At 43.5% G+C, this 23,723-nt stretch overlaps 1 protein-coding gene across 2 annotated transcripts; it reads left to right on the top strand.

Moving 5' to 3' along the window:
• Nucleotides 1-1,189: 1,189 nt before the first annotated feature.
• On the top strand, nt 1,190-23,291 carry HAVCR2 (hepatitis A virus cellular receptor 2). Of its 2 annotated transcripts, XM_017854408.1 has the most exons (7): nt 1,202-1,603; nt 3,534-3,872; nt 5,735-5,818; nt 12,088-12,131; nt 15,532-15,658; nt 20,145-20,181; nt 21,834-23,291. In XM_017854408.1, exons 1-7 carry the CDS (start codon nt 1,543-1,545, stop codon nt 22,024-22,026), a joined length of 885 nt encoding a protein of 294 aa, XP_017709897.1. In that variant the 5' UTR covers nt 1,202-1,542; the 3' UTR covers nt 22,027-23,291. The 2 variants fall into 2 exon arrangements, with proteins under 2 accessions (XP_017709899.1, XP_017709897.1); XM_017854410.1 differs by lacking the exon at nt 5,735-5,818 and having other exon boundaries at nt 1,190-1,603.
• Nucleotides 23,292-23,723: the final 432 nt, after the last annotated feature.

A 23,723-nucleotide genomic window follows, 5' to 3' on the forward strand; every position in this document is an offset into this window, starting at 1 on the left:
CAGCACTTTGGGAGGCTGAGGCAGGTGGATCACCTGAGGTCGGGAGTTCAAGACCAGCCTGACCAACATGGAGAAACCCCATTTCTACTAAAAATACAAAATTAGCCAGGGTGGTGGCGCATGCCTGTAATCCCAGCTACTGGGGAGGCTAAGGCAGGAGAATCCCAGGTTTGAACCCGGGAGGTGGAGGTTGCAGTCAGCCGAGATCGTGCCACTGCACTCCAGTCTGGGCAAAAAGAGTGAAACTCCATCTCAAAATAAAGTAAAATAAAATGAGAAACTGATTATGATCTCTTGAGTAACTGCCACTCTGTGATGCTATGGGAAGTACACACATTGAAGAAGTTGCATATTTATATTAAATGCCATTTGTTTATATTGAACAAATTGGGTGTTTATACCAAATGCATTTAATGGCATAAATGTGAATGACAAAGAAACTCAAGTAGGCAAGACATAGAGGAAGGCCACTGACTTTTCAGAAACCACTCAGCCTGTGAGCTCACTTCCCTTCTATAAAAAAAAGCTTTCGCTTTTAAGGTGTCCAGATAAAGGTCACACTCCCAGAGCTGAGGCTGTGTGAGTCTGAGCTGTTACCTCAGTAATGGGAGTATGGCTGGAACTCAGCATTTTCTGATCATTCATGCCCAAAGCCTCTTGGATTAGGGGAGAGGGGGCACCTTGTATGCATGAGATGAAATAGGATACCAAGATCCCCTTAATTCCACTCAGAGTAGAGGAAAGGAAGTGTTGCCAAAAGGAACATGTTTTTTTCTAAATTGAAGAGTTGGAAGTTTGAAGGTCAAAGTCAGAATATTAGAACAGAGAGCCATGCATGTATTATCTAATACAATTTTCTCATTTTATAAATTATGTAAATGAGGAAACTGAGACCCAGCAAGGTTATAGGACCCACAACCTAATCTGTGTTAGAAGGATGAGAGTGAGGCTTATGCTGGGAGTTGCGACGGTCTGTAAATGTGAGGATAAGGAACATGCCATTCACCGTTGTGTTCCACCTCCTAGTCCAGTGCCTGGTGCAAAGTAGGGGCTTCATAAACATTAGTCACAGGCCTGATGGAGGGACTGATTTGAGTGAATGAATCCACGGATGATGCATCTGTACTTTGTCTTCCCTGCTAGTCAGATGGACTCATACATGCTCCATTTCAGGTTTATTTCATCTGGGATATTATATTAGAGGGTTCTCTTTATGTGCCATGACTAAGTAGCGTTTTCTTCCACTGAAGTATTGCTTCCTCTTTGTTGATGTCACAGGACAAACATCAGAACACTTACAGGATGTGTGTAGCATGGCATGACAGAGAACTTTGGTTTCCTTTTATGTGACTATAGACCTGGCAGTGTTATTATAAGAATCACTGGCAATCAGACACCCGGGTGTGCTGAGCTAGCACTCAGTGGGGGCGGCCACCGCTCATGTGATTGTGGAGAAGACAGCTGGAAGAAGTGCCCAGTCCATTTGGAGAGTTACAACTGTGCCTAACAGAGGTGTCCTCTGACTTTTCTTCTGCAAGCTCCATGTTTTCACATCTTCCCTTTGACTGTGTCCTGCTGCTGCTGCTGCTGCTGCTACTTACAAGTAAGTCTGGGCATGGATATTTACAATGAGACAATGGTGCTGTACAGAGGACAAGGAAGAGGTACAAGGATGGCCATTGTAATGTTGTTTGTAATAGGAAAAGCTTGGAAGCAACCTAAATGTCCATCAGTGAAGGAGTGGGTAAATAAATGTGATATAATCATGTTACAAACAGTGAGTCTGAGGAAACATACTGGTATAGAATGTCTCAAATTATAATGTTATTAAAGAAAAGAAAGGTGCAGAATAATGCATATATTAGGCTTCTATTTGTGTGTGTGCATTGTCGGGGAGCAGGAATATGTGGACATTTCTTAATGTATAGTCTCTAGGAAAAGGAACCAGGGAATGGTAAAGAGTTGGGAGAGTAAGGCATATTTTTCTTTTCTTTTCTTTCTTTTTTTTTTTTTATTGAGACGGAGTCTCACGCTATTGCCCAGGCTGGAGTGCAGTGGTGGCATGATTTCGGCTCACTGCAATCTCCGCCTCCTGAGTTCAGGTGATTCTCCTGCCTTGGGCACCCGAGTAGCTGGGATCACAGGCGTGCACCATCACATCCGGCTAATGTTTTTAATTTTTAGTAGAGACAGGGTTTTACCATGTTGGCCAGGCTGGTCTCAAACTCCTGGCCTCAAGTAATCTGCCCATCTCGGCCTCCCAAAGTGCTGGGATTACAGGCGTGACCCACTGCACGCCTGGCCACTTTTTCATACACCTTTGATAGTGTTGGAATGTTTTTACTGTAGTTGAGTCATATGAAAACAAAAGGGAAATAAAAAATCAAAAGAAAATATATGATGAATGTTTTATCATATATAAAATATGTATAGGTTTTTTAAATGGAATTAACTTTGTCAATTGAGGAAAATGATGAGACAAGTCTCAATCATTTTAGGAGATTTGTTTGCCAAAGTTAAGGAGGCACCTGGGAGACAGGTCTATGCCTTTCTCAGAAGATGATTTTGAGGGCTCCAAATTTAAAGGGGACAAGGCGGGATATTGAGAAGCACTCAGTTCTCACATTAAAAAAAAAGGGGGCAGAGGAAACATATGGGAATCTGCATTTTGCATTAGGTAACACAGACAAAATGGGGTAGGGTAACAATCAGATGCACATTTGTGTCTGGCCGGGGTGACCGCGCCAGTAAAGGTGAGCTATCAATCTGCATCGCACAGCTGAGCAGGAATTTCCTTGTAGGCAAAATATGGGGGAGGCGTGCAGCCTTTCATCCTGTAGCCATCTTATTCAGGAATCAAAAGGAGGAGGCAGGTTTCCGTGATCCGGTTCCGAGCTTGACTTTTCCCTTTGGCTAAATGAGTTTGGGGTCCCAAAATTTAATTTCTTTTCACAACTTTAAACCTTAAAACAACTCCATGAGTAGTTTCAAATACCCAAGATTCTTATTTAATCAAGAGTTTTTATTTACTGTGCCCTTACTGCTTAAAAAGAGATGTATGTTAGGAGAGCCTCCCTTGGTTGATGAACAAACAAGTAGCCCAGATGGGTGGGCCATTTCCTGGCTGACCATGACCAATTTTTCTGATTGTCTGTTTCCATCAGCCCTGTTCTCCCGTGTTCACAGAATTGGGCCACAATTCTCTCCTAGGGCAGTGTTTCTGAAAGTGAGGTTCTGGGACCAGCCACTTCAGCCACATTGAGAACTTTTTAGAAATAAAAGTTCTCAGGCTCCACCACAGACCAACCAGTCAGGAATTCTAGCAGTTGAGCCCAGCAATCTGTGTTTTTGCAAAGCTTCCCAGTGATTCTGATGGCTTTCACATCTGAGAAGCATTGTCGCAGTAAATCATCCTCCAAACAGGACTGCAGCGGTGGCTTCCCCTTTATTCTGCAAGGCATTGCTTGCAGTTTTCCTGAAATGGAGTAACCTCACTCACTGCCTGAGTCTTGGCTCTCCTTCTCTCTATTCAGGGTCCTCAGAAGTGGAATACACAGCAGAGGTGGGTCAGAATGCCTATCTGCCCTGCTCCTACACTCCAGCCCCGCCAGGGAACCTCGTGCCCGTATGCTGGGGCAAAGGAGCCTGTCCTGTGTTTGACTGTGGCAACGTGGTGCTCAGGACTGACAAAGGGGGTGTGAATGATCGGACATCCAGCAGATACTGGCTAAAGGGGTATTTCCACAAAGGAGATGTGTCTCTGACCATAGAGGATGTGACTCTAGCAGACAGTGGGGTCTACTGCTGCCGGATCCAAATCCCAGGCATAATGAATGATGAAAAACATAACCTGAAGTTGGTCATCAAACCAGGTGAGTGGACCGTTGCATGCCTTCTTTATGAATAAGATTTATCTGTGGATCATATTAAAGGCACTGATTGTTCTCACCTCTGACTTCCCCAATTATAGCCCCTGGAGGTGGGCCGCCAAGACCTAAAGTTTAACAGGCCCCATCAGTGATGCTCAGTGATATTTAACACCTTCCATCTGTTTTAAAACTCATGGGTATGCCCAGGTGCTGTGGCTTACACCTCTAATCCCAGCACTTTGGGAGGCTGAGGTGGGAGGATCACAAGGTCAGGAATTCGGGACCAGCCTGGCCAACAGAGTGAAACCCTGTCTCTACTAAAAACACAAAAACGTAGCTGGGCATGGTGATGGGGGCCTGTAATTCTAGCTACTCGGGAGGCTGAAGCAGGAGAATCACTTGAACCTGGGAGTCGGAGGTTGCAGTCAGCTGAGATCTCGCCATTGCACTCCAGCCTGGGTGACAAGAATGAAACTCTGTCTCAAAAAAAAAAAAAAAAAAGAAAACCCAAAACTCATGGGTGGAATGTATAGATGGGAAGAAAGACCTAGATCAGTGGTTAGAGCCCCTGACTCTCATTAGAATCACATAGAGAATTTTTAAACAACTACAGATGCCAGGTACAGTGGCTCATGCCTATAATCCCAACACTTTGAGAGGCTGAAGCAGGAGGATCACTTGAGGCCAGGAGTTTGAGACCAGCCTGGCCGATATAGTGTGACTACCCCTATCTCTTAAAAAGAAGAAGAAAAAAAACCCACTACCAAAAACCAGAGAAATCAGCATCTCTGGAGGTAGATCCTAAGCATTAGCTTTTTACAGAGTCTTCCTCAGGTGATTTTACCCCAGGTACAGCCAGCATGATGAACTGCTGGGTTGTGCATGTATGCTGGGAGGTGAACAGGCTTAAGATTTCTATAACATGTACTTTGTGCCGGGATAGAGCTGAGTTTAAATCTAACTCTGCCTCTTACTAGCTATATAATCCTGAGCAAGTTATTGAAACGCTGTGACCTCCTCCTCTGTAAAATATGACAATAATACCTATCATGTGGGCCATTAGAAGGATTTTGTGTGATAATATTTTATGAAAAGCATTTCTAAGTTGGGCATCCCAAACCTGAAATGCACCAAAATCTGAAATGCTCCAAAATCCAAAACTTTTTGGACACTGACATGGCATTCAAAGGAAATGCTCATTGGAGCATAAGTATAGTGCGGATACTAAAAAATTTTTTAAAATGGCTGGGCGCGGTGGCTCATGCCTATAATCCCAGCAGTTTGGGAGGCCAAGGTGGGCAGATCATCTGAGGTCGGGAGTTTGAGACCAGCCTGACCAACATGGAGAAACCCTGTCTGTACTAAAAATACAAAATTAGCTGGGTATGGTGGCACATGCCTCTAATCCCAGCTACTCAGGAGGCTGAGGCAGGAGAATTGCTTGAATCCGGGAGGTGGAGGTTGCAGTGAGCCGAGATCGTGCCATTGCACTCCAACCTGGGTAACAAGAGCAAAACTCCATTAAAAAAAAAAAAAAGTCTAACAAAATTCAAAATCTGAAACATTTCTGATTTCAAGCATTTCAGATAAGAGGTCTTCAACCTGTAATTATGGCCATTTGCATGGCTGTTAGTTCCACTATTAATAATCAGAATGTCACAATGATGACTGCATGTTACCTTTGTCAAACATTTGAAGTGTGTGATACACTCTCAATGTAGGTATCTAGGCAGGTTTGGAAGCTGAGGCTGTATTTCTCTTTGTTAATGGTCTTTCGCATTTTTTTCCTGCCGCCCCTTCGATTCCCTGAAATAAGCTTTCTGCTGTCAGATAATTTTCATCCTTTTGTTGGTTTCTGACATTAGCCAAGGTCACCCCTGCACCAACTCTGCAGAGAGACTTTACTTCAGCCTTTCCAAGGATGCTTACCACCGGGGAACATGGCCCAGGTAACTATGCATGGGGCAGAGGAGGGAGTCTTTAGCTGGCTCTGAATTCAGAGGATTTTGAATGTGGGAAAAAAGATGAGAAAACAGTGTGAGAGTGGAGGCATGGATGTCTCTGTGCACCTGAAATAGTGTTTGAGAAGAGGGAAGTGGTGGAGACACACCTGTGCTGGGAAAAAATGCTCTGGCTTAGGATTATTTTACTTAAATTTTAACTTTTAAAAAAAGTTAATAAACTTTATAGTCTTTAATTTTACTTAAATGTTAACTAAATTGGATGAAATGCTCATTACTTTGTCCACATTTTCGGACTGACCCTGGACTGGTGATGTTTCATCATGAACTGGTGCCAGTCTGTGTTTGGGAACTGACACATTGGATTAGGTGATTTCTAGGATGCCTTTTAGCTAGAATAAAGCCCATCAGCTTCCCTGGATTCCAACCTCAGAAGGAATAGTTAAATTCTTCATGTAATTCAGCAAGGATGTACTCAGGGTGCTCCAGATGAGAACATTGGGCAGAAAGTAGAAGTCAGGTAACATTGATCATGAAGGTTAATTTTAAGTCATTTCTTGTCAGTGTCCTGGTCTCTCCTAATCTCTCTGGAGCTCCATTTTTTTTTCTTCTGTAAAATGAGGTTAATAGGTGAGTCCTACCTCATAATGTCATAAATCTCATAAATCACACCTTATGGGCTTTAAATAAGAAAATGTCTAAAACGTTTAGCCCAATGTCTGACCACAATTTGTCCTCAGTATATGTTAGCTGTTGTCATTAATATTATAAGATCAGGAGGCAGAATGAGATTGTGGTTAAACTACTTCAGTGACAGGTGGAATGGGTTCTCATTTCAGCTATTCTTGCTAGCTCTGTGACCTCAGTCAAGTTGCTCAAATTCTCTGAAGCTCAGTTTGCTCATTTCTACAATGAGGGTAATTCCAGTGCCCATGTCATGAGGTTGTTGTAATGTATAAACATGATAATGTATGTAAAATGCTCAGGCTAGTACCTGGCCCATAGAAAGCACTCAACTGTTTATTATTACTATAGTTACTAGTTTTAGCTCTCCAAAGGTTCAGTCTTTGGTTAGTCTTTAGTGACTGGTAGCCAACATCTTTTATGCAATTAGAGAGGAAACTATAGTGGGGACAGATGATTATCCACATTGTGGGTTAATAAAGTCATACCAGATACTTATTATATGCTGTTGTTATATTTTAAAGAATCCTACAACCATAGTCCTAGAAGGGACTTCAAGGGCCATTTAGTCTCACTTTCTCATTCTGTGCTCCAGTACTTTTTTTTTTTTTTTTTTTTTAATTGAGACAGAGTCTCACTCTGTCGCCCAGACTGGAGTGCAGTGGTGCCATCTCGGCTCACTGCAAACTCCGCCTCCCGGGTTCATGCCATTCTCCTGCCTCAGCCTCCCGAGTAGCTGGGACTACAGGCACGCACCACCTGGCCCAGCTAATTTTTTATTTTTTTGTATTTTTAGTAGAGACAGGATTTCACCATGTTAGCCAGGATGGTCTCGGTCTCCTGACCTCGTTTTCCACCCACCTCGGCCTCCCAAAGTGCTGGGATTACAGGCGGGAGCCACCGCACCTGGCCAGTACTTTTTACCAAATCACCACTGAGTGGGCATTTGCTGTAGATGGAGTTTACTCCCTGTCGAGGTGGTGCATTTCCTTATACTTGTCTCTACCACGGACAGAAGTCTTCTTTCCTTTAGTTTTTCTTTTTTCTTTTTCTTTTCTTTTCTTTTCTTTTTTTTTTTTTTTGAGAGGGAGTCTCACTTTCTCACCCAGGCTGGAGTGCAGTGGCATGATCTTGGCTCACTGCAAACTCCGCCTCCCGGGTTCAAGCAATTCTTCTGCCTCAGCCTACTGAGTAGCTGGGATTACAGATGCGCGCCACCAAGCCCAGCTAATTTTTGTATTTTTATTAGAGACGGGGTTTCACCATGGTGGCCATGCTGGTCTGAAATCCTGACCTCAGGTGATCCCTCTGCCTCAGTCTCCCAAAGTGCTGGGATTACAGGCTTGAGGCACCACGCCCAGCCTTCCCTTTAGTTTTTTCTTGTTAGTTCCTTCCCTCTAGGGCAACAAAAATGGGAATATAGGCACAATACCTCGAATCTCTGAGCTTCTCAAGGGCCTGACTGAGAAAAAATATTGAAACAACCAAAAGTATGTCAGTAGCTCCAAAATAGGAAAATAAAATAAAAAATTGAAATTTATGGATATTTAATGGCTTGTCTATAATATGTAACATTATGTAAATTGGCTGCTGGCAAACCAACTCAAAATGTGGGATGTGGGAGCATTTAATATAAAAATGGGGCTGGGCACAATGGCTCACACCTGTTATCCCAGCACTATGGGAGGCCAAGGTGGGCAGATAACTGGAGCTCAGGGTTCGAGACCAGCCTGGGCAACATGGCAAAACCCCATCTCTACTAAGAATACAAAAAATTAGGCTGAGTGCAGTGGCTCACACCTGTAATCCCAGCACTATGGGGGGCCAAGGCAGACAGATCACCTGAGGTCAGGAGTTCGAGACCAGCCTGGCCAACATGGTGAAAACCCCATCTCTACTGAAAATACAAAAATTAGCTGGACATGGTGGTGCATGCCTATAATTCCAGGTACTCAGAAGGCTGAGGCAGAAGAATCATCTGAGCCTGGGAGCAGTGAGCTGAGATCTCACCACTGTCCTGAAGCCTGGAAAATTGAGCAAGAGTCCATCTCAAAGGAAAAAAAAAAAAAAAAAAAAGCCAGGCATGGTGGCATGGGTCTGTAGTCCCAGCTACTTGAGGGGGCTGAGGCAGGAATATTGTTTGAACTCAGGAGGTTGAGGATTCACTGAGCCAAGTTGGTGCCACTGTACTCCAAGCCTGGGCAACAGAGCAAGACCCTTTCTCAGAAAAAAAAAAAAAAAAAATGGAGTAGAGCCTTTAAAAGTAAGAGATCCAAGGGCCTGGAATTTGAACACAGAACAAATGCAACTTCTCTTCTACCTGAAGGAGGAAGGACTGGGTCACAGGTGAGTCCTCAGCTCTAGAGTAGATCTGCTTTAAATCCTAGCTTTCCCAATTAATAGCTGTGTGATCTTGGGCAAAGTGGCTCTCTCAGACTCAGTATCGTCATCTGAAAAATGGGGAAAATAGTAGTACCTACTTATTGTGGTTGAGGATTAAATGAGATTGTATGTATACGGTGCTAAGCACCATGTCTGGCACCTAATAAGTGCCGAATAGATGGTAACTACTAAATTTATACACTATTAAGGCCATCACATCTCACCTTCACTGCTACCTGTCCCCTGAGGCAAATCTTGGGTTCTCCAGAAAGAACATTGCCACTCCCTTCAACTGTCCCATCCATCTTGGTTGGTGGCCAAATCTGTGTGAAAAAATGCTATAATGACACAACAGTGCTTGATTTTATTGATCATTTTCATAGCAAAATGAAGTTTAAAAAGAAGTTATTTTACCATTTTATCAAGAAAATAATTATAGGGAGGCTGAAACTGGATTTACAGTTGAAAATCTTATGTGCACTTAAGATTCATGTTTACTTAGCAGTTGAACTGATGAAGTTTTTTTTTTTTTTTTTTGAGAAGTAGTCTTACTCTGTCACCAGGCTGGAGTGCGATGGCGTGATCTTGGCTCACTGCAACCTCCACCTCCTGGGTTCCAGCAATTCCACTGCCTCAACCTCCTGAGTAGCTGGGACTATAGGCGTACACCACCACGCCCGGCTAATTTTTTGTATTTTAGTAGAGACGGGGTTTCACCATGTTGGCCAGGATGGTTTCAATCTCCTAACCTCATAATCTGCCTGCCTTGGCCTCCCAAAGTGCTGGGATTACAGGCATGAGCCACTGCTCCCGGCCTGTGTTTTTTATACTTTAAATTTTTTTTCTGGTAATTAGGGCAAAAGTAAGTGGAACATAATCTTTATTTTCTTCAATAATTTTAGGCTGAGGCCATGCCTTTTATAATATTTAAACTATAGTTTGTTAAACCAGCATTTAGTCAAACTCTTTATACACATTAAAGGGTTCCGACTTTAAGGCTTCCAGAAGGTGACTGTGACATTTANGATGGCGTGATCTTGGCTCACTGCAACCTCCACCTCCTGGGTTCCAGCAATTCCACTGCCTCAACCTCCTGAGTAGCTGGGACTATAGGCGTACACCACCACGCCCGGCTAATTTTTTGTATTTTAGTAGAGACGGGGTTTCACCATGTTGGCCAGGATGGTTTCAATCTCCTAACCTCATAATCTGCCTGCCTTGGCCTCCCAAAGTGCTGGGATTACAGGCATGAGCCACTGCTCCCGGCCTGTGTTTTTTATACTTTAAATTTTTTTTCTGGTAATTAGGGCAAAAGTAAGTGGAACATAATCTTTATTTTCTTCAATAATTTTAGGCTGAGGCCATGCCTTTTATAATATTTAAACTATAGTTTGTTAAACCAGCATTTAGTCAAACTCTTTATACACATTAAAGGGTTCCGACTTTAAGGCTTCCAGAAGGTGACTGTGACATTTAAGAATTTTCGACATCTCTGACTCAGCCATAAAAATGAGTAAGCACGCTTAGTTTCCCAAAAGCTGGCAAGGTACTTATTTTTAGAATTCAGCGTTCATGAGGTCAGGGCCTGTGCCCCTCTTGTTCCCTGCTTTGTCTCCTGTGCCTAGAGTAAGGGTGTAGTGCATATTCATGGAATGGACCTGCAGATGAAATAAACGAATGAACAGGAAGGAAAGATGGTGAGTAGGTGGCTGGGCAATGTGACCCTCTTCATAATGACAGCACTGAGGTAAAGGCTGGTGAAGGCAGTATCATTAAGAATGTGCATTTAAAGCTATGCAGACTTAAATTGGAAGGCCATTTTGTCATTTGCTAAGTTGTGTGACCTTGGGTTAGTCACTTCACTTCCCTGATTTTCAGTTTCTTCATCTGTGTAATGGGACTAACAGTCTCTACTTTAGTAGAGTAGTTCTAAAGTAAGTGCTTCTAAGTATCTCTAAAATGAGCTCCTTCACTGAAGGAGTTTAGCACAAGGCCTGGTTCCTATTACATTGTGGCCACAGTGATTATTTTCATTTGTAGGCAACCCTGTCTCCCTTCTCATGAGTAAATGCAAAACTTATTTAAGAAAATGAAGGCTGGGCACGGCACGGTAGCTCACGCCTGTAATCCCAGCACTTTGGGAGGCCAAGACAGGCAGATCACTTGAGGTCAGGAGTTCGAGACCAGTCTGGTCAACATGGTGAAACCCCGTCTCCACTAAAAATACAAAAATCAGCTGGGTGTGGTGGTGCATCCCTGTAGTCCCAGCTACTCGGGAGGCTGAGGCAGGAGAATCGCTTGAACTTGGGAGGCAGAGGTTGCAGTGAGCCGAGATCATGCTACTGTACTCCAGCCTGGGTGACAGAGTGAGACTCTGTCTCGCCAAAAGAAAAAAAAGAAAAAGAAAATGGAGGCTGCAGTGAGCTGAGATTGTGCCACTGCACTCCAGCCTGGGCAATAGAGTGAGACTCAGTCTCAAAAAAAAGGAAGTGAATTTTTGTCGTCTTTAAAAATCTAATTGGAATATAATGCCTGAGGCCAAGCCTGGTGGTTCACACCTGTAATCCCAGCACTTTGGGAGGCTGAGGTGGGCAGATCACCTGAGGTCAGGAGTTCACAACCAGCCTGGCCAACATGGTCTTGTCTCTACTTAAAATACAAAAATTAGCTGGGCATGGTGGTGCATGCATGTAGTCCCAGCTACTTGCGAGGCTGAGGGATTAGAATTGCTTTAACCAGGGAGGCAGAAGTTGCTGTGAGCTGAGATCATGTCACTGCACTCCAGCCTGGGTGACAGAGTGAAACTCTGTCTCTAAAAAAAAATAAATAAATAATGCCTGAGTGTTATCAATATTGCTGGATTTTTGTAGAACTCATTAGGGTCTTGTGAAAAAAAAAAAAAAAAACAAAGCACATATTGAAGTAGGACTTCTTGGCAGAATTCTCTATTTCATAAAATAGTAGGGTTCATTGTCTAGATGAAAAAATATGGCCATCCTAAAGTTGATTCCTGGGTGTTCAGTAAATTTTGTTGGTCTCTCCATTAATTATTGTGACGAGTATGGAGTAGAATTCATTTCAAATAGGATTATAGGCATCATTAAGATTTTTTAAAAACTTAAATAAAAGAAAACGTTCTTAACTATTCTATTGGCTATTTTTCCTCTTTCTCTTTCTCTCTCTTTTTATAGCAGAGACACAGACACTGGGGAGACTCCCTGATATAAATCTGACAGTAAGTAACTTTTTTTGTGAGCCGTGTTGTGCTCAACTTGGATGGGAAAAGTATGGCTCTAGACTTCCTTCATGCCCACCTTGTCCTTGAGGTAAAAAGCCTGAAGTTCCCTTAGCTTCAGATTCCTCGGCTGTAACACGTTGACGTTCTAACCTCATAGCCCTGTTGTAATGAAGGACTGAGGTGATGCGGGTAAAGTGCCTGGCATATAGTAAGAGCTTGAAAAGCACGAAGAAGGAACGTTAGCATTTTGTCCCTCGTATTCTTCAGTTTCACAGCTGTCTACCCTGTGGAAGGTTCAGAGATTCTTCATCTCCCTAGAGTACCATTCTTCTTGCTTCCATCACAACCCTAATGGGAAAGAGTATTGAAATTTACCTCTTTATATATGACAAGACACCAATCAGGAATATTCAAAGCCATAAATTGTTTTTTTTTTTTTTTTTTAAGAAGAGTTTCGCTCTTGTTGCCCAGGCTGGAGTGCAATGGTGTGATCTTGGCTCACCTCAACCTCTGCCTCCTGGGTTCAAGTGATTCCCCTGCCTCAACCTTCCGAGTAGCTGGGATTATAGGATATGCGCCACCACACCCGGCTAATTTTGTTTTAATTATTTTTTTGAGATGGAGTTTCGCTCCTGTTTCTCAGGCTGGAGTACAATGGTGCGATCTCAGCTCACTGCAACCTCCACCTCCCAGGTTCAAGCGATTCTCCTGCTTAAGCCTCCTGAGTAGCTGGAATTACAGGCGCCCACCACCACACCCAGCTAATTTTTGTATTTTTAGTAGAGATGGGGTTTCACCACTTTGGGCAGGCTGGTCTTGAACTCCTGACCTCAGGTGATCTGCCTTCCTCGGCCTCCCAAAGTGCTGGGATTACAGGCATGAGCCATGGCGCCCAGCCAATTTTCTGTATTTAACTATAAATAAAACCATACCTTAATTAACCTCAATTTTACTGTCCCTACTACCTTCTTAGAATAAAAGAAAAACTGGCCGGGTGCAGTGGCTCACACGGTAATCCCAGCACGTTGGGAGACCGAGGATGGTGGATCACCTGAGGTCAGGAGTTTGAGACCAGCCTGGCCAACATGGTGAAACCCCATCTCTACTAAAAATACAAAAAATTAGCCAGGTGTGGTGGTATGTGCCTGTGTAGTACTAGCTACTTGGGAGGCTGAGGCAGGAGAATCGTTTGAACCCAGGAGGTAGAGGTTGCAGTGAGCTGAGGTCGCGCCACTGCACACCAGCCTAGGCAACAAGAGTGAAACTCAGTCATAAAAGAAAAACCACTAGAAAGCAAACTTGCAGCAATGACTTAAAAATTCTTTGAGGAGGCCGGGCACAGTAATTTACACCTGTAATCCCAGCACTTTAGGAGGCCCAGGTGGAAGGATTGCTTGAGACCAGGAGTTTGAGACCAGCCTGGGCCACATAGTGACACTCTGTCTCTACAAAAAATATTTTTTAAAAACTGGCCAGGCATGGTGCCACATACCTGTAGTTCCAGCTACTTGGGAGGCTGAGGCAGGAGGATCGCTTGAGCCCAGGAGGTTGAGGCTACGATGAGCAATGAGCTGTGATCATGCCACTGCACTCCATCCTAGGTGACAGGGTAAGACCTTGTCTCCAAAAAAAAAAAAAAAAAAAAAAAAAAAAAAAAAATTACTTGAGGACATATCCAGGAGTCCACATTTATTTGACTCAGTTTCTTGCTTGTGTATTCACAACTGATGCTCAGCATCTTGTATTTGCTCCTTCTCTCTTTGCAATCAAACAGTGCTTTTTAAGGACCTGTATGTGCCCACAATGCTTAATGCACAATATCTTACATATAGGACTCCTGTTATTGTAGGAGTAATGTGTATTGAATCAATGTGTAAATGTATGTAGAATAAATGGAAGATTTAAATTCCTTAAATTCATTGCTCTAAAAGTGTTTATAATTATTTTGTGTGTGTGTGTGTTTATGTGTTTTGTATAAATGTGGTCTCAATATGTTGCCCAGGCTGCTCCCTAACTCCTGGCCTCAAGTGATCCTCACATCTCAGCTTCCCAAAGTGCTAGGATTATAGGTGTGGGCCTGGCCTATAATTATTGTTTGTTTGTTTGTTTGTTTGTTTGTTTTTTGAGGTGGAGTTTTGCTTTTGTTGCCCAGGCTGGAGTGCAATGGCGCGATCTTGGCTGCAACCTCCACCTCCCAGGTTCAAGCAAATCTCCTGCCTCAGCCTCCCTAGTAGCTGGGATTACAGGCACCCACCACCACACCTGGCTAATTTTTGTATTTTTAGTAGAGATAGGGTTTCACCATGTTGGCCAGCCTGGTCTTGAGCTCCTGACCTCTTGATCTGCCCGCCTTGGCCTCCCAAAGTGCTGGGATTACAGGCGTGAGCTACCGCGCCCGGCCTAATCATAGTTTTTAAAGAGAAAAAGAGAGAACATAGACTGAAATTTTAGAAACAGGATTTATTTTGTGTGACTCTCAGTTATCAGAAAATCAAGTTAACTAGAGCAATAGCAATAATGACTACCACTGATTGAACATTTGTTATGTACCAGGCCCTGTAATAAGCATTTTATATTTTCTGTCACTTAATTTTCCTGATAACTCTACAGGGTTACTCAGCCCTTAGTGGCAGAGCTGGGATTTGTTTTTTTGTTTTTTGTTTTTTTGAGATGGAGTCTTGCTCTGTTGCCTAGGCTGGCATGCAGGGGCATGATCTCAACTCTCTCCAATCTCCGCCTCCTGGGTTTAAGCGATTCTCCTGCCTCAGCCTCCCCAGTGGCTAGGATTACAGGCATGTGTCACCATGCCTGGCTAAGTTTTGTATTTTTAGTAGAGACTGGATTTCACCATGTTGTCCAGTCTGGTCTCAAACTCCTGATGTCAGGTGATCCACCTGCCTTGGCCTCCCAAAGTGCTGGGATTACAGACGTGAGCCACTGTGCCCGGCCTCAGAACTGGGATTTGAATGCAGGACCATCTGTCTGTAAAGTCTTGGTTATTGAATCATTGTCTTTTCATGAAAAATAGAGGTTTCACAGCAAGACACCAAATGTAAACTACTCTGAAACTCTCTGGGGAATCTTAGGGGTCTTGAACCAACAAGACTCCACTCTAAAACCAATTTTTGCAGGGGCAGGGGAAGGGTCTTAAGAGCTCCTTCTCCACCCACAGCACAGAAGGGCACATTTTGTTTCCTTCCTAACTCCAAAGGTTAAGCGAGTCTCTTTCTTGGGTTGGCTTAAGTGTTGGCTACAAGGTGACAGATGAAAGGTGATTTCAAGGACTCTGCCATCCTGTGATGTTGTAAAAGGGATGGTCCAATTCACAAATCATGAGACTGAGTACACAAGCGATTTCTAGCTATTTTCTGCTTAAATCCTGTTTGTGTTTGCATAGCAAATATCCACATTGACCAATGAGTTACGGGACTCTGGAGCAACCATCAGAACAGTCATCTACATCACAGCAGGGATCTCTGCTGGGCTGGCTCTGGCTCTTATCTTTGGCGCTTTAATTTTCAAATGTAAGTGTTTTTGTTTCTCTCTCCTTCTGATAACAAATTTTTAAATGTGAACCAGTAAAACCTAGATAGAAATGCAAATTCATGTTTATACCCAAAGGTGATTAGACTAAATACCCTTTTGTCCATCCAAATCCTAACAATAATGGCTAATTTTAATTTAATATTTATTGTGTGCCAGGCAGGCACTGCGTTAAATGTTTTACATACGTTTTATCATCGTTACTGTCTGATGAGGTAAGGAACAGTGCCATCCCATTTTACAGTGGAGGGAAGTCGAGCTTAGAGTAAGCTGCCTTCCCAAGGTTTCAACATCAGTACCTGGCAGAACCGAATTCAAATCCAGGCAGGCTGATTCCAGTAAACCAATTTCTTTACTTCATGAATATGCTAGGTTTATTAGGAAACACAGCAGCAAAAAACGCTCCCTTCTGTGCACTTTTCTGTTACTGGTTTCTCAGGCATACCTCTTTGGGAGTAGATTGCAAGTCCGTTTAACACTGGGTCATGGTTGGGGTTACAGAATGTTTCCCTCCATCATGGTACTTAGCACATAGCTTTTCCTAAGTTACTTGTCCTTAAAAAAAAACCCCACAAAAACAGAAAAAACAACAACAACAATAAAAACAGGCCCTGCGTGGTGGCTCACGCCTGTAATCCCAGCACTTTGGGAGACTGAGGCAGGTGGATCATTTGAGGACAGGAGTTCGAGACAAGCTTGGCCAACATGGTGAGACCCCCATCTCTACTAAAAATACGAAATTAGCCGGGTGTGGTAGCGCATGCCTGTAATCCCAGCACTTTGGGAGACTGAGGCAGGTGGATCATTTGAGGACAGGAGTTCGAGACCAGCTTGGCCAACATGGTGAGACCCCCATCTCTACTAAAAATACGAAATTAGCCGGGTGTGGTAGCGCATGCCTGTAATCCCAGCTACTGGGTAGGCTGAGGCAGGGGAATCACTTGAACCTGGCAGGTAGAGGTTGCAGTGAGCTCAGATCATGCCACTGCATGCCAGCCTGGGTGACAGAGTGAGATTCTGTCTTAAAAAAATAATAGTAATAAAATATAAATAAATAAGCAAATAAATAAATAAATAAATAAATAAATAAATAAATAAATACAATGGCCGGGTGCAGTGACTCATGCCCGTAATTTCAACACTTTTGGAGGCTGAGGTGAGAGGATCAGTTGAACCCAGGTGTTTGAGACCAAGATCAGCATGGGCAGCAAAGCAGGTTGCTGCCTGTACAAAGTAATAATAACAATAATGAGGTGAGCATGGTGGCACACACCTGTAGTCCCATTTACTCAGGAGGCTGAGGTGGGAGGATCACTTGAGCCCAGGAGGCTGCAGTGAGCTGTGATTGCATCTTTGCAGTCCAGCCTGGGCCACAGAGTGAGACAGTCTCCAAAAAAAAAAAAAAAAAGTGTGTTCAAGTTGATGAATTTTGATGAAGAATTACAGTAGGAAGCCATCGCCACAATCAAGATCTAAATAATACTTGAATTACCCCCAAAACCTCGCACACTTTTCTTTCTTTCTTTCTTTTTTTTTTTTTTTGAGATGGAGGGTGGAGTGCAGTGGTGCGATCTCAGCTCACTGCAACCTCCGCCTCCCAGGTTTAAGTGTTTCTCCTGACTCAGCTTCCAGAGTAGCTGCGACAACAGGTGTGTACCACCAGGCCCCAGAGTGTAATACAACATAGCAGCCTTTCTTACTAATACGCAAACAGGGACTGTCTGTGCGGAGTGAGCAATCACCTCAGACTGGCTTAAGACTAAAGGGTGTTTCTAAGATACGTGAGACTTCTAGAGCTAAAACTGGAACAGTCCAAGAAAAACAGGGATGAGTTGGTCACCCCACTAACTGTGGACTGAAGCTGCTAAGTGCTTTACATGCATTAAATTCTCGTAACTACCCTATGTTTCTAATGGAGAATCAGCATGCTAAAAGGTTAGGTCACTTGCCTGCATTACACAGTTAATTGATAGATATAGGATTTGAAACCAGGACTGTCCTGCTCCTCACCATTATGGGTTCTGCCACTCTCGTCGCCCAGGCTGGAGTGTAATGGTGCAATCTTGACTCACTGCAACCTCCACCTCCCAGGTTCAAGTGATTCTTCCACCTCAGCCTCCTGAGTAGCTGGAATTTCAGGCATGCACCACCACGCCTGGCTAATTTTGTATTTTTAGTAGACGGGAGTTTCACCATGTTGGCCAAGCTGGTCGCAAACTCTTGACCTCAGGTGACCCACCCACTTTGGCCTCCCAAAGTGCTGGGATTATAGGCGTGAGCCACCGTTCCCAGCCTGATACCTTTATCTTTATTATAGTCAACGTTTTAAGTTGATCACTCATTCTAGAAAGTCTTCCTTCTCTTGGCTTCTGAAATGACATTCTCCTATTTGATCCATTGCTTTTCAGTTCTTCTGCGTGATCTTTAGATGTTGAGATTCCTTAGGGCTGGGTATGGTGGTGGACACCTATAGTCCCAGCTACTCAGGAGCCTGAAGCAGGAGAATCACTTGAGCCCAGGAGTTTGAGGCTGTGAACTAGGATCTTGCTGTTGCATTCCAGCCTGGGTGACACAGGGAGACTCTGTCTCAAAGAAAAACAACAACAAAAGATTCCTGCAGTCTTCCTCCAACATATCTAAAGTATTTTCATTATTCTGCATCTCTTTTGGCCATTACCTTACTCCAAGGCATCACTATCTCTACTTAATTTATCTTCTCATTTCTTTATTCCTCCTTCTAATCCAATATTAAAACCCAAATCAATATCTGAGCACAATGGCTCATGCCTATAATCCTAAGACTTTGGGAGGCCAAGAGAGGAGAGTCACTTGAGGCCAGGAGTTTGAGACTAGCCTGGGCAACATATTGAGATTCACCCAGGCTGCAGTGCAGTGGTGCGATCCCGGCTCACTGCAACCTCTACCTCCCGAGTTCAAGTGACCCTCCTGCCTCTGCCTCCAAGTAGCTTGGACCACAGGCATGTGCCAGCACATCTGGCTAGTTTTGTATTTTAGTAGAGATCTAGTTTTGTATTTTAGTAGAGAATAGGTTTCGCCATGTTGCCCAGGCTGGTCTCGAACTCCCAAGCTCAAGAAATCTGCCTGCCTTGCCTCCCAAAGTGTTAGGATCATAGGCGTGAGCCACTGCATCTAGCCCAAAAACATTTTAAAAATTATCCAGCTGTGGTGGTGTGCACCTATATTGTAGCTATTCAGAAGCTGAGATGGGTAGATCCCTTGAGCCCAGGAGTTCAAAGTTGCAATCGGATATGATCTTGCCACTGCATTCCAGCCTGGCCAATAAAGCATGACCCTGTCTCCAAAAAAAAAAAAAAAAAGAAAGAAAAGAAAATTTCCAGTCTCAAATATTTGAAACTGCATCCCCAGAAGACACTTTGAAAGAGATCATGAAAGACCTTGATCCAGAGGTACCCAGTAAGCCACACCTGAATTCCTGACCCACAACATGGAAATTATGAGATAACGAAGTTGTTTTCAGCGGCTAAAAGAAACCTAAAACAAATAAGGATCACATCTCTGCCCTTCAAGGAAATCTAAGGTTTCCTACAGGTCTTAGAATCAAATACAGATTCCTGATTATGGCTGGAAAGGTCTTGTTAGACCTAGCCCCAGCCTACCTTTCAGACCTTATCTTGGGCCCCTCCCTTAGTCCAGCCATGTTTTCAGTTTCAGGCACTCAGCAAGATCTTTACTGAGGGTTCTCTCATCCTGGAATGCTCCTTTTGGCTCTCTACTTGGCTGACTCATTTCAGAAGTGAGCTTAAAGGTCATCTCTGAGGGTCCTTCCCTGACCACCCTCTCTATTATCTGTTTCAATATGATGTTGGCTTCCTTTATAATACATCATAATTTGAAATTATTTTTTTTCCTATTTACTGTTTCCTTTTATTTTTGAGATGGAGTTTCGCTCTTGTTGCCCAGGCTGGAGTGCAATGGCGCAATCTTGGCTCACTGCAACCTCCGCCTCCCGGATTCATGCGATTCTCTTGCCTCAGCCTCCCGAGTAGCTGGGATTGCAGGCATGGGCCACCACACCCGGCTAATTTTGTATTTTTAGTAGAGACGGGGCTTCTCCATGTCAGGCTGGTCTTGGGTCTGGGGTACTGTTTTCTTTTATTTCTTTGGTCTCCCACAGGAGAACATAAGCTTCATGAAATTATGGCTCACAATTCACTTTTACGTTCCTGTGTTCCTCGTGCCAAGCAAACTGCCAGACACATAGTAGAGGCCTCATAATTGTTAAATAAGAAAAATGCATCTTTATTATTATTTTCTAGTCAGTCCATATAATTATCTAAGGCACACATTGAGAGTTTCATTTAACTCAATCTAAGGTGAGACCAGATTTCCCTAAACAATGCATGCCTCCAGTGAGCCTATTTGATTTCTTGTCTCATTTATTTTATGAAGGCATTTTTATTGACTTTTCTTTCCCCCTTTATCTAGGGTATTCTCATAGCAAAGAGAAGACACAGAATTTAAGGTAAGAATAATGGAATGGGGTTGGGGAAAGATGAGAATCTTGGCAGTCCCTGCTCTTAACATGTCTGATCTTTACTCTGAGAAGTCCTGTCCTGGGGCTTTGAGATCTGAGTTTATACTTCCTTTTTCCTCTAGGTCTAGTTTTATGAAGAGAAAATGTAACATACTGCTGTGTTTACTTCCTGATACCTTTAGCTTCTTTAGTTCTAAAGTTAAGGTACAGAATTAATCTCCCTAATAATACAACATGCTTGTTCATCTTGATATTAATGGTTTTTCCAACGAACTGAAACATCAACGGATTGAGCTCCTATTATATCCAGGGTCTGGGCTGAACTTTGGCATTAGAGAAGTGAGCAAGACACCCAGTATCTGTTCTCAGCATTTCTGTAAACCAGCCCCAGGCATTTTCAACTTTGGTTTCCTATTAGAATCACCTGAGCACCGAAGTGTACTAGTGCAGGGCCAACCCCAGAGCAACTGAGTCAGAATCTCTGGGGATGAAGCCTAAGCATAGGTAATGTTCTGAAAGCTCTCCAGGTGATTCTAGTGAACAGTCAGGGCTAAGAACTGCTAATCTATTAAAGACTCCTGTCTTAACCTTCATTCCTGATCATGCACACACACACATCCCTTTCAAATAGGTATGGCTTACGTAACTTACTAGATTTTAGACTTTTAGTGATGTTTGGCACATGAATGGGATGCAATATATTTGGATTACAAAAATGACTCTGGGCCAGGTGCTGTGGCTTACGACTATAAGCCCAGGACTTTGGGAGGCTGAGGTGGGAGGATCACATGAGCCCAGGAGTTCGAGACCAGCCTGGGCAACATAATGAGACCTCTTCTTTACAAAATATAGGAAAATTAGGTGGAAGGATTGCTGGAGCACAGGAGATGAAGGCTGCAATGAGCCATGATTGTGCCACTGTACTCCCACTTGGGTGACAGAGAAAGACCCAGCATCAAATAAAACAAAACAAAAACTTCTGAACATTGAATGCTATCTAAAGCATTAATAATTTTTTTTTTTTTTTTTTTGAGACAGGGTCTTGCTGTGTCACCTAGGCTGGAGTGTAGTAGCGCAATCTCTGCTTACTGTAACATCTGCCTCCTGGGTTCAAGTGATTCTCTGCATCAGCCTCCCAAGTGGCTGGGATTACAGGTGCACGCCACCACGCTGGCTAATTTTTTGTATCTTTAGTAGAGGTGGGGTTTCACCATGTTGGCCAGGCTGGTCTCGAACTCCTGACCTCGTGATCCACCCACCTCAGCCTCCCAAAGTGCTAGGATTACAGGCGTGAGCCATGGTGCCCGGCCCATTTTTTAAAAAATCTAAATGTGTACATAATTGCAGACATCTTGACACTTCACCTAAACTTCAGCCTGCAACTCCTAGAAATAAAGATATTCTCTTAGCTATCACAATGCTATTGTTATACCTAAGAAAATTAAAATTAATGGAAATTTTCTCAATTGTTTCCCCATAGTATTTTATTGCTGTTTCTTGGCTTTTCCCCTTGTTCAGCATCTGATCAAAGATCATGCACTGTATTTAGTTGCCGTCTCTTTGGGAAAGCCTATTCTCTTAACTCGATTCCGTGTTACCTGGGAAATGCTTAACTCATCTTCAACACTTGATTTCCGCAGCCTCATCTCTTTGGCCAACATCCCTCCCTCAGGATTGGCAAATGCAGTAGCAGAGGGAATTCGCTCAGAAGAAAACATCTATACCATTGAGGAGGACGTATATGAAGTGGAGGAACCCAATGAGTATTACTGCTATGTCAGCAGCGGGCAACAACCCTCACAACCTTTGGGTTGTCGCTTTGCAATGCCATAGATCCAACCACCTTATTTTTGAGCTTTGTACTGTCTTTTTCAGAAACTATGGGCTGTGTCAGCTGACTGGTTTTGGAGGTTCTGTCCACTGCCATGGAGCAGAGTTTTCCCATTTTCGGAAGATAATGACTCACATGGGAATTGAACTGGGACTTTCCCTGAACTTAAACAGGCATGTCATTGCCTCTGTATTTAAACCAACAGAGTTACCCAACCCAGAGACTGTTAATCATGGATGTTAGAGCTCAAACGGGCTTTTATATGCACTAGGAATTCTTGACGTGGGATCTCTGGAGCTCCAGGAAATTTGGGCACATCTTATGTCCATGAAACTTCAGATAAACTAGGGAAAGCTGGGTGCTGGGGTGAATGCATAACTTTTTTGGCACAGAAAGTCTAAAGGGGCCACTGATTTTCAAAGAGATCTGTGATCCTTTTTTTTTTTTTTTTTTGATACGGAGTCTCGCTGTGTTGCCCAGGCTGGAGTGCAATGGCACAATCTCGGCTCACTGCAACCTCCACCTCCTGGGTTCAAGCGATTCTGCTGCCTCAGCCTCCCCAGTAGTTGGGATTACAGACATGCACTACCACACCCAACTAATTTTTTGTATTTTTAGTAGAGACAGGGTTTCACCGTGTTGGACAGGCTGGTCTCGAATTTCTGACCTCGTGATCCACCTGCCTCAGCTTCCCAAAGCACTGGGATTACAGGCGTGAGCCACTGCATCCGGCCAGTGATCCTTAAAAGATTAAGAGATGACTGGACCAGGTCTACCTTGATCTTGAAGATTCCCTCAGAATGTTGAGGTTTAGGCTTCTTTGAGCACTAACTGTCCAACTGTCAGTGCCAGTGCACAGCCCTTCTTTTGCCTCCCTTATGAAGACTGCCCTGCAGGGCTGAGATGTGGCAGGAGCTCCCGGGGAAAAAGGAAGTGCATTCAATTAGTGTGTATTGCCAAGTTTTACTTGTTGTGCTCTTGAAAGAAAATATCTCTGACCAACTTCTGTATTCGTGGACCAAACTGAAGCTATATTTTTCGCAGAAGAAGAAGCAGTGACTGGGACACAAATTCTGTTGTCTGGTGGAAAGAAGGCAAAGGCCTTCAGCAATCTATACTGCCAGTGCCGGGTCCTTTGATAGAGAGTAGTCCTTAAACTTAAATTTCAAAGTGGTAAAGACTTGGTCTGTCTTGTTTATTGTTGCCCCCAGTGCCTGGCACAATTGTGACACACAATTGGAACTTACTAAAAAATTTTTTTACTGTTTTTTGTTTGTTTGTTTGTTTTTTGAGATAGAACCTCACTCTGTCGTCCAGGCTGGAGTGCAGTGGAATGATCTTCACTCACTGCAGCCTTGATCTCCTGGGTACACTTCATCCTTCTGCCTCAGCCTCCCCAGTAGCTGGGACTATAGCCATGCACCACCACGCCAGGCTAATTTGCACAGTTTTAGAAGAGACAAGGTTTCACCATGTTGGCTAGGCTGGTCTCAAATTCCTGGGCTCAAGCGATCCCCCCTGCCTCAACTTCCCAAAGGGCTGAGATTTTAGGCGTGAGCCACCATGCCTGGCCTAAATATTTCTGGAGCAAAAAAATTAAATAATCAGAAAAGTAACTTTCTGGAAGACTTCCATTAGAGTGCTCAGACAGAGTGTGACTCTGCAAGTTCACTTCTTAGAGAACTCACAAATACTGGAA

The sequence above is a fragment of the Rhinopithecus bieti genome, unplaced genomic scaffold, assembly GCF_001698545.2.
Source record: "Rhinopithecus bieti isolate Rb0 unplaced genomic scaffold, ASM169854v2 scaffold_38833, whole genome shotgun sequence".
NCBI classification, from domain to species: Eukaryota; Metazoa; Chordata; class Mammalia; order Primates; family Cercopithecidae; genus Rhinopithecus; species Rhinopithecus bieti.